Source organism: Amblyomma mixtum, chromosome 6, assembly GCF_055824585.1.
Source record: "Amblyomma mixtum isolate Tamu chromosome 6, ASM5582458v1, whole genome shotgun sequence".
In the NCBI taxonomy this organism is placed as follows: domain Eukaryota; kingdom Metazoa; phylum Arthropoda; class Arachnida; order Ixodida; family Ixodidae; genus Amblyomma; species Amblyomma mixtum.
In genome coordinates, this window is record NC_143017.1 from 19,949,531 (window position 1) to 19,960,739 (window position 11,209).

The 11,209-nt window shown below is 46.2% G+C and overlaps 1 protein-coding gene across 2 annotated transcripts; it reads right to left on the reverse strand.

Moving 5' to 3' along the window:
* Positions 1-2,075: 2,075 nt before the first annotated feature.
* On the reverse strand, positions 2,076-11,009 carry LOC149338351 (uncharacterized). 2 transcript variants are annotated; one of them, XM_089547624.1, is made up of 6 exons: positions 9,861-11,009; positions 9,736-9,777; positions 7,541-7,627; positions 5,590-5,837; positions 3,320-3,479; positions 2,076-2,767 (listed from the first exon to the last, which is right to left on the reverse strand). In XM_089547624.1, the coding sequence occupies exons 1-6, from the start codon at positions 9,967-9,969 to the stop codon at positions 2,316-2,318; spliced, it is 1,098 nt and encodes a 365-aa protein (XP_089403750.1). In that variant the 5' UTR covers positions 9,970-11,009; the 3' UTR covers positions 2,076-2,315. The 2 variants fall into 2 exon arrangements, with proteins under 2 accessions (XP_089403750.1, XP_089403751.1); XM_089547625.1 differs by having other exon boundaries at positions 2,077-2,767; positions 3,365-3,479; positions 9,861-11,007.
* Positions 11,010-11,209: the final 200 nt, after the last annotated feature.

Consider the following 11,209-nt stretch of genomic DNA (forward strand, 5'->3'; position numbering starts at 1 on the left):
GGTCTGGGAGAAATTACCACCAAACGTAGGTCGTCGTTAAGCAAGGTACGGCGAAGGCTAAGCAGCGGCGGAAGCAGCCAGCACACATATGTCTCCTGAGTGGCTGAGAGTACCTGCTTTCAACTCGGCGACCGTTGCCCCAAGCCTGCCGTCATGGACCACACAGGGGACCCAGGTGACAGCTGATTCCATTTACTGAGCCCTTCCCGGTCGGAGTACAGAACCATAAAGAAGGGGTTGAAGTTTTAGCAAAAACAGACCGCCTTTCCGAAGTCTCAGGTGTCGCCGCCGCCGCCGCCGCCGCCGCGGGGAGACCGACGTTATCTTCCCCAATTGCTGTGAGCGTGCCGGGGGAACAAAGGGCTTCGTTTGCTGTGGCTCTTAGGCGTGCCAAGCACCGCGACGAGCTGGAGGGCATCGTTCGACAAGGGACAAGGGACCACTTTCTGGCCTTTTCGTGACCTCTTTGTTCCGGCCTCGAGCGGCGGGTATCATTTGAGGAACAACATATGTCGGGACCCACGGAACCTTCGGCTAGCCAGAAACCATCACCTACCGCAGTCGGCGCTTCCTCGACGGCAACCTTCTTTCCCTCGGATTCAACATGTGATGGGGGCGTGACCCTAAGTGCGGTGTTGTGTTTGTGCGTACAAGTGAAAGCTCTAGGCCCCTCCCACTCCGGCGTGGGCGTCCTCAACCTAGGGAATTTGGGGAACCAGAAGTGTATAAAAGTCGACAACGAATGCGGCAGAATCGTCTCTCACTTCCGATATCTTCACTCTTACTGTAAATATGTAGAATAAACCTCTGTTCAGTTTCCTCCTAAATGGAGTTCGCCATCTTCCTTTGGAGCCGGGACCTGCTGCCCTGAACGACCCTCCACAACTCGCTGGGCCCCTCCGTCCTCAACAAGCTCCTTAATATGTGGTCATAGGCTGCCAATTCGTGACACCATTTGCACTCCGGCTGAATGTCGGGGTAGATTTTGCTCAACACGTATGGGCTGAAGAAACATCTAGTCTGCAATCGTCGCCAGACGCATTCCTGCGCCTTCACCAATTGCTTGTCCGGGGGTGGGTAAATCCTCCGCTGAAGTCTTAAATGGTTAGTAATGTCATGAAAGGATACCAGCACAACTGGCGAAGCCCAAGGACTGCTTGAGGGTGTTAAGATTGGAGAACACGGGCCTGGGAAGAATTACTTCCTGACGTGAGTCATCGCGAAGCTAAGATGCGGCGAGGGCTGGCGACGGCGGCGGCAGCGTCGGAAGCAGCGGCGACGGTGGCGGCGTCAGGTGGTCGAGTCGGACCTAGGGTTGCCGTACGACGGAGTGGTGCTGCGCAAGGTCAAGCTGTTGCTGTTATTTGAAAGACGGCTGTGTCCTCGACAGAGCTCTCATGCTTCGGACATCCGGAGCGGAAGTACGAGGACGTTCGTTCATTTGCTGGGAGGCAACGAGCAGAACACTTGCCGCAGTGATCAAAGCGACAAATCTGTGTTTGATGGCTCTGTCTCCACCCCTTCCCACCGACCGAGCTGCGACAGAGCCCAGCACCACCCCCTGTAGTGGGTGGCTCCACAAGCGTACACAACTGCCCATCCAATTGGGCATCGTTCTTAGAACTTTATTCCCAGTCAGGGATCTGGAGAATACGAACCCTATTTAACGGGATTTTTTTTGGGACCGGAGCACTCCCATCTCGCATGTAAATATGTAGAATAAACCTTTTGTACAGTTTCGTCCGCACCGGAATTCGACTTCCCCAAGCAGTACACCAACAATGGACCGACGCTGGCATAATGCTGGTCAAAACCGGCTCGAAAGTCGTACCGACGTCGGCATTGGGGCAAAAAGTTACTTTTTCCAACCTTGGCCTGATGTTCGGACCAACACTGAACCGACATTCATGCCACTCTCAGACCACTGTTCAGCCGCTCTACCAACACTGAACCGACATTCATGCCACTATCAGACCACTGTTCAGCCGCTCTACCAACACTGAACCGACATTCATGCCACTCTCAGACCACTCTTCAGCCGCTCTACCAACACTGAACCGACATTCACGCCGCTATTGTACCCACTTTCAGCCACTCTACCAACACTGAACCGACATTCATGCCACTATCAGACCACTGTTCAGCCGCTCTACCAACACTGAACCGACATTCATGCCGCTATTGTACCCACTTTCAGCTGCTCTACCAACACCGGCTTGACATACCACAATTAGGCCACTGTTCAGCCTTTCTGCTAACGCTTGCCCGAAGTTTATGCCATTGCATTTCCAGTTCAGCGAATATTCACATTCCAGTTAATGTTCGCATTGGGAAAGCCATGGGTTTTGGCATTGCAAAGCTGCAATCATCTCTTCTATACACATGCACAACAAAATGAGGCAACGAAAGAATCCAACTGAGAAACAATTTATTAAATAATTAGGCACCGTGGCTGGGGACGCGCGGTTGCGCGAGTCCTGCGAGGCAGCGAGGGCCGCGCAGGAGGCGGGACCTTGGGAAGGAGCCAGGGCCGCGCGGGAGGAGGATTTCTGGGAGGTGGGGGCCGCTTGGGGAAGGGAGGGCACTGTGCTGGGGGCTGAAGCACAGGGGCTCGCATTGGTTGCCAGGCCGGCAGCGGTACTTGGCAGAAACGCTTCGGCAAAACGCCTTTTGCGTCCGCCGCCACGGTCCACCGAACCTGGCAACCACTTCCTAATAAACCCCTGCGCTTCCACCACATCCGCCCCCGTCTTCTCACAGATGGCATCTGCATAAGATAAGCGTTCATTTTAGGCCAGCAGAAAAAGTTTGCTCGTTAACAGAAATCAAGATTATTTCAGCAACAGAGAAAACAGAAAAGGCCACAAGTACATGTTAACTCAAAGTGCGTGCCAAAATGAAAGGACTACAGTATCCAAATACAACTTGAGGAGAAAATCCACCTGAAAGCTCTTCTAACCAACTGTATAAAGCTGCTGCGACATCACGGTCGACCACTTTGCACTACTAACATATGGGAGCACAAATGGCTGGCAGATACAAGGCACGACTACGATCCATGACAAGAGATGGATGTGACTGATGGGAGGGCTTTCTTTGAAAGGCATCTGCTGACTCATATATCTTCAGATGCACATAGAAGAAAACTGCAGATGACTACCCCCATAAAAACAGTAACAAAATATTCACCTGTAATGAAAAAGAAAACTGGTAAAGTATCAACTGAAAAGAAGAAAAGAAAACAAAGCGCAGCAGAACCTGGTGCATGTTCTTCCACTCATCTTTTAAAATTCAGTTAAAAGCTACTGCAACAACATACCTGTTGCCACCTTGCATAACTTCAGGGCAGTAAATGACCACTTGCCCTTGCGGCCATGGAGGCTGTACATCCTCTGTACAGCCACCCCCATGATGGCGGTCATTATGTTGGAGCCCACCTCCCTCAGGCCCTTGCCCCCCAGGCGGACCAGCTGCTTTCGCTGAAAAGAAACACCACAGGTGCACAAGCTATTAGGCACAAACATCAATTATAATTTCATTTAGTTTAGCAGAATCGAATAGCTAAGACAATTGTGTGACTACCTGTCAACAGCCCATGCGAGTACCTACAATCATAATGCATAATTTCTGTATGATACAATAGCTTGACTAGTTGCTACCAGCAGAAAGCACCACCACCAATACGGACATTCTTTTTTTTCCCAGTTTACTAAGAGCAGGGAAACTTTAGCGATTAAGCAAAGGTGGCCAACTCCTACCCATTATGCTTTGCATCTTGGACATTATTATATTATAACTATAATGCTTTTTGCAGATATCTATGTGCTGGATGTGTTTTCTCTGCACAGCCGTTATGCTAAAATTGATTTGGTTTGTAGAACTTAAAGTTCCAAAGTGACTCAGGCTATGATGAGGGACACCATAGTGGAGGGCTCCGGAAGTTTCGACCACCTGGGGTCTTTAACATGCGCCACTGACATCACACTGCACACGGGCGCCTTGCTTTTCGCCTCCATGGAAAACTGGCCATCACGGCTGGGTTTGAACCTGAGTCTTTGGGTTCAGCAGTCGAGTGCCCTAACCACTGAGCCACCATGGCGGGGCTCACTACCCTGAAATTGAGCAGTCTAATTAATGCTATACAAAGGGCGCTTATTTAAATCCCCAAGCACCTGAGTAAAGCTGCGTGCTTAGCAACCACATTTAATTAAACGATGTTGCTTGTTTTTGGCAGCAGATTAAGTAATGAAATGTGCGTAATGTGAGCAAAAGACAGGGAAGAGGTGGGTTAAAGCTTCCCCATTATTTGGGAAACCTAGCCGAAATTAAAGACGCGCTGAGAGAGGACCAACTTCCAGCTGTGTTCACAGCAGTTCATGCAACAGTATATTAACCGAAAGCTCAGCTTCCTGTAAAACAGACCTTACAACATCCTTAATGTTAGCTACAAAGTCCACTGCTGAACTAAATTAAAACAGCACAACAATAAATGACAAATGTAAGGAAAATGAGGGGCTCGTTATGAGACACATACGAAGAAAGGCAGCCACAGGCAACAAAAGCATAGGGGATTTTTTTGCTGTTGATCGATGTAAAACAATAATGTAATCACAGAAATATTTGACTGAGAAAAAAAATTTGTTGGAACCAAGTCTGTTATGCAACGACCGGCCACCGGCAGAGCTCTGGAAAACAACATCGAATGACATTGAGTGACACCATCTGAGAGCAACTGCCCCAAAAAAGCCTGTGACTGCACCGCCAAATACCAAGCTACTACAAGATGTGACAGGTGCAATGCTTCGCACAGAACCAGCATCAGTAGCTTGGTTTGCTGTTTAGCGCTCCTTCTCGCCTAAACGCTCTGATGCGACAGCAGTCTCGCAGGTGGCATTTTCTTTGCATTGTGTGGCTGAAACATGATGTGACAACTGGCACTTGCCGTAAGCAATATTGCGAGCGCCACATGTTCAGCACTGCTACTGAGCCCAACAAATTGATAGGAGCCAAAGAGCAGATAAAGAGGGTCCCCTAACAGCTGTCCCGACACGTGATGCAGTTTTTGCAAGCTCTGCTACCGGCTGGGCATTGCATACCACTTTTGCTTCCAACAGTAAATCTCACCACACAAGGAATCGACAGGGCGTTCCAGTGAACACTCTCAAAAATTCCTAAAGAAGCGCAAGTTCGATATGGGAAAACAATTTTTTTTTTTGGAGGAACGATCTCTCAGCAGTGGTGGACATAATTTACTGCATAACTGTGCGTGTGTACCTGCAAATATTTCTTCTATTTTGAACTCCCTATTCTTAGGAATTCCTGAAAATGTTCACTGAAACAGCCAGTGTGTATATCAGCAAACAACTTTCATGAACAAGACATTTACATTAACAAAACACACTGTGAAAGCACACTCCAGCACAACAGTAGGAATTATATCTATGAAGAGCATGTTATTCACAGAGCACGGCATGCAAATACTCTTGGAGCTCAAGATTTCTTCACAAACCTCGGAATTACATTATGCATGCAATTCGTTAGTAGGCATTCATTTTTTCCAGACACGAATTATCAGAAACATTAAATCACCAGTCCAGCAGCCACGCTGTCGTCCTGGACGGCAGCTTCCACAGTGTCCAACTCCTCGGGGGAGAATGCGGGCAGTGCAAGGGTGGGAGGCGGTGGCGAGGGGGACACTGGCCGAGTCCTCTGCTCCAGCTGCCGGTCCGACCGCAGCAGCACGTGATCCTCCAGCCTTTGTAACCGCTGCATTAAGTCGCGATGCTGCTGTCGGACCTCCAGCACCAGGCACATCAGCTTCAGCAGGGTAGCTGAAACTGAAGCAATCAACAATTTCAGTGAGAGCAGGGTTAACCTGGGCGCAATAATATCATTTGCGCACTGAGGTACAATAAAGAACAGTATGAGGCTAACAGTAGGCAGCAACACACTCTGTACTATGTTCCTAAACTTCCCCCAGTTTTTATCCTCCAGGACACTTCTAATTCATGTTCTATTCCTTGCTAGCCTAATTTAAATGCCATAAATGTCACCATGCACTGACAAACACCTAGGTGAAATGGAGCTGCTCTATGTGTGATAGCTAGCACAGAACCTGCAGCCTTGTTGTGTAAAGGACTTCTCAGTTTATGAGCTTCGCCAATTTTTACATTGCTTCATGGGCATTTCCACTGCTATTGCACCATGGCAGAGATGGCAGCAGTTAGTCGCAAATGGATTCTCCCAGTGTCATGAGAAGCATGTGCTAATAGAAGCGAGAAAGCAGAGCAGGCCTGTGCCCTTAATATAGCATTGCACCATTTGGAAAGTATTGCTCACGGCAAAACCCACATTGGCCAAAATGCTGGAGGTAGACATCTGTTCTAACTGCAAGTGCTGGCAGGGATCAATGCATTAAAACTGCAACAAAGATAGCCCTTATGGAATTATAGCCCTTAGCTGACAAGCGAAATGCAACAAAGAGGTGGACCAAATGTTTCTTGCTACGCACAGGAGGTCCCAAACCGTTGAGAAATAAAACAAGGTCACATTTATCTCTTACCACGCATCCATTTTGCTGCAGGCAAGACAAGACTAGGAGCCAGCTGATGTGCTCCACAAGGCAGTTAGGCTGTTCAGTTCTTTCCTAAGCAAGAGGTCCTCCTTCAGAGCATGCCACTATTATTGGCTGCTTATCTCCTTCAGCACCCTTTATGGGAGCTTTGTGATAGCGCAATTAATTTTTTTTCAGCACATTTCGCTGCATCCAAGGCACTGCATTGACTTCCAACCAGTAAACGTTTAAAATACTTTGAAAGACAATGAAAAATTACAATATGGGCCTTACTGACCAACCGCGACCAAGCGACCAAATTATGCTGGTAAGGAAACAAATGCACAGAACATGGGACTGCTGTGTAGAGTGCAATTCGTAGGAGTGGCTTCCTGGTGGTGATGTAGGCCGATAGAGGCAACAGAAATGCCAGGATCCAAAAGAACCCAACAAAAGCAGAACATACAGCTCTTGGGAAGGGCACACAACAACCACTCCACTATGAATCACAAGAGGAGAAAGCAATGGAAGTACTAGGTTGTAAATTCCAGTACCACTTCAGTTCAATACAATCGTTTTTGAGAAATACATGTGATGATTTTCAGAGTGACCCCTTTCAAAGCACATAGTTTGAAACTAGAAATGTGCTCCTAGCACCGTTTCAAGAGCCACTGAGGAGAACTCCGTGCAAATATCTTCCTGAATAAGTATATTCTCTAGGTCTTTCTGGGCCTGTTGACTGCTGCTCGGCAGCAGCAGGTACAATGAGAAATTTAAAATTTGCTCTGTTTTTCTTTAAGGCAAAGCAGATCTAGCTTCTATATTTTGTTGTGTCACTTGATACTAGACAAAATAGGAGTGTAATTAAAAGAAAGGAACACAGTGAAAAGACGGGACAAGCAGCATTTGTTCTGTCCTCTCACTGTGTCCCCATGTTTGGCTTGCATTTCTCTTTTTGCACAAAAGTAAACAAAGTGAAAATCTCACCATCAACAGTCCCAGCTGTCAACCCCTCCAGCTTGCTGGGTGGCGCACTGTTTTCGTTCACGCTCTCCCCAGCGTGATTCAGTGGGGCTGGAGATGAACATGCGTCATTGATGGCAATCCAGGAAGTACAGAACACACTACTGTGTACAACCACAATGTCACATTTCTATCCTAATTGAATGCAGAAATGCTACTTCAGGATATTTTTGGAGAAGGGACAGAACAGTTGCATGGCCAGGCTGTTTTTCATACAGGTGATCTTTTTAAAACACAATAGGCACAAAATTACGAAGTTCAGAAACAAATTCCTGGTTATATAGAGATGCCCCCCAGGCAGTAGTAACACTTCCTTTGGCCGAAAAGATATTTTAATTTGGTTTCAATCACAGGCTGTACAAAGACTTCATAATTCAAAACCTATCAAAACCGACACCTCCATGACAAGTAGTTGACGTGACAAACAATGTCATATCATGCAGATACCTATGACACATAAAAGAACGTTGTGATCCGACTGCGGCAGCGCGTTTCGATGGAGGCGAAATGCAAGATGTGCCCGTGTGCTGTGCGATGTCAGTGCATGTTAAAGATCCCCAGTCGGCTGAAATTATCCCAGGGCGCTACGGCACCTCCTTCTTCCTTTCTTCTCACACTCCCTCCTTTATCCCTTCCCGTCTCTTATGAATGTCCACCGAAATGCGAGAGAATTACTGCACCACTTTCTTTCCTGAAAAACCAGTTTTCAATTTTTTAAATATGTGTCTATAGTACTTCAATAATTACATTTCTCATGCACCAGCATGGTGCATTGGTACCGTATTTTCCGGTGTATAAGACGCGGCTTTTTTCAAAAATCTTGCTGGTGCGTCCTCTACAAGGGTGCGTCTTATATGCGAATTTTTCGTTTTTTTTAGAGTTCAGAAATTACTCAGGTTCATGTTCAAGCCTTTTTTACCGAAAAAATATCACTAGCAATGAAGCGGTTGTAACACGGTTAATACTTCAATACGGGGACCACCGTGCGCAACTTTTTTTAGGTGAACTTTATCATGAAACGACGGGGATGACGACTTCCGGGATCACAAACACACCACCGTTTCGGAGGCCCCAAGCAAAAGTAATGTGAAATGCCAAAAGATGACGACAATCACGCTTCTCGCCATTGTCAAGACAAGCCAGGACAAGCCGGCGTTCTTTTTTCAGCCACCCTTTGCCACTTTGTTTGCTCCATGTACGTAGTGCGAAGAGAATATTTCAGTCGCGTTGCCACCAGAAATGGGCGAACTTTTTGATAGCGCATCCGAAGGTGAAGACTTCCAAGGTTTTAAGTAGAAATAAAATGTTCTTATGGACATGTGGGAGAGTTTTTTCGTTTTTCTTTCTTTTTTTCCAGAACGTGGGCAGGAATGGCGTGAGTGTTGCCTTTTTCGACCACTTAGCGTTGCTTAAGAATTTCTCACAAGTACGGTGAATTTCGTGATGGTCGCGCAAGCGTGTTTAATTGATCCTCACTAGCCCAACTGGGAAAACTGGGGTGCGTCTTATATAGCAACTTTTTCAATTACAGCCTGCATATATGGCGGGTGCGTCTTATACACTGGAAAATACGGTACATTTAAGGACACAAAAGAAACTGTCATGGCGAAACCAAACACAGAGAGCGGAATATATGTCATGTGAATAGAAACCTGTTCGCAGTACTGTTAACGTGGGTAAGAGAGTTTGCCACGAAATGGTTACTGGCAGATTCACTGCTGATCTGAGAGCATGGCAAATGTAAAAAGCTGATGCCAAGTCTGAGCACGTTCCATTTCTCTGCAAGTGCAATTAGCTACGGTGGAGTTTTTTTCCCAGATTTTGCAAGCATACTACCATAAATCCCCAATCAAAACTAACACAATGTCGACCTTACATTAAATAGAAATGAGAAATGGTGTTTTAGTTTTAAGGCGGTTAACATCCAAAGGCGACTCAGGCTATGAGGGACGCCGTAGTGAAGGGCTCCGGAAATTTCGACCACCTGGGGTTCTTCAACGTGCACTGACATCGCACAGCACACGGGCCTCTAGAATTTCGCCTCCATCAAAATTCGACCGCCTTGGCCGGGATCGAACCCGCGTCTTTCGGGTCAGCAGCCGAGCGCCGTAACCACTGAGCCACCGCGGCGGCTTAACAAATGAGAATTCATGTCTTACGTGGTGACGGCAGCTGTACAACATCGTTGTGGCCCTCATTTCCTAAAAAAGAATTGCACATGAACGTCTTGTTGAGTATGCAAAATAATTTCTCATCAATAAAGAAATATGAGAATTTCAATTACCAGAAACTGCCGAGCTTTCTAGGGCTGAAGTGAACTCGTAGCGCCGCACCTTTTTTTCGGCGCTCTTGTAGGATCCTGCAAACATTCTCAATATCTCGACAAAAACCATGTCATCTCCAAGCAACAGTACGGATTTCAAAAAAACAAAACAACTGAGGCCGCCTTACTGGAAATCAAAGAGAAGCTAATTGAAAACATAGAAAATAAACTGCTAACAGTTGGCATATTCCTTGATACGAGGAAAGCGTTTGACTCGGTTAACCATAAGATATTGCTTGAAAAAATGCATTGTTATGGAATACGCGGCGTTCCTTTAACCTTATTTGCTAGCTACCTTGACAACCGATCTCAAACAACTATCATTAACGGTATTTCATCTGGGATCGGTCAGATTGTGTCTGGTGTGCCACAGGGCTCCGTTCTAGGACCAACGTTGTTCTTATTATATATTAATGATATCGTCAACCTTCATCCAGCAGACAACATTATAATCTATGCAGACGATACTAACGTATTTTTTTCAGGGCAAGATAGTAATATTTTGCAAGCAGCCTCCAATAGTTGGTTATCCCAATTGTCTGTTTGGTTAAAATCAAATAGGTTAGAACTTAATGTCAGGAAAACAAAGTACATAGTGTTTAGAGCCAAAAATAAGGAAGTTCCGAACAACTTCCAAATTCACTTCGAGCAAGCTCCTATAACTCTTGTCAGCTCTACAATGTTCCTTGGAGTCATTTTTGAAGAACATTTACTCTGGACAGATCGTGTAAACTACGTTTGCACTAAAATGGCTCGCTCTGTTGGTATCCTAAATAAATTTCGCACAATACTGCCTCGAAAATTCAAACTACAAATTTATTTCTCTCTAGTCTTTTCGCATGTACAATATTGTTTGTTGATCTGGGGAACGCCTACCTCAACCAATTTTGTGAAAGTACTTACTTTACAAAAAAGAGCTGTACGAGCGATTGATAACTTACATTACAGTGAGAGCACGGGTCCTTCCTTCCTCAACCATAGACTGCTAACCATCACGGCCGCTTACCACAAGAAGCTTGCTGTTTATATCAGAAACCTTATGAAAGGAAACTGGCAGACTTTCGAGAGCACATATTTAATTTCCCAAACAGCATACAGTCTTAGGCACCCTCAATACCATGCACCAAAATCTCGAACAAACTATGGTTTCCAAAAACTAACTCACATAATTCCTCATAATTAAACACGTATCCATACTTAACAGAATTGTCACTACAAAATATGTCCGAGGGCTGCTTTGCTGACTTGATGCCCATTCAGCTGCCTGTATAGCAACACTCAGGCCAACAGACTATCAGTTTGAAAGCCTG

Bases quoted from the DNA above. Each gene is read 5' to 3' on its own strand.
- LOC149338351 (XM_089547624.1), bottom strand. From the start codon at position 9,969: ATGGTTTTTGTCGAGATATTGAGAATGTTTGCAGGATCCTACAAGAGC. The intron at 7,628-9,735 runs GTAAGACATGAA...GTTCATCTCCAG, and splicing joins TGTACAGCTGCCGTCACCAC to CCCCACTGAATCACGCTGGG. The intron at 3,480-5,589 runs GTGATTTAATGT...GTTTCTTTTCAG, and splicing joins ACAGCGTGGCTGCTGGACTG to CGAAAGCAGCTGGTCCGCCT.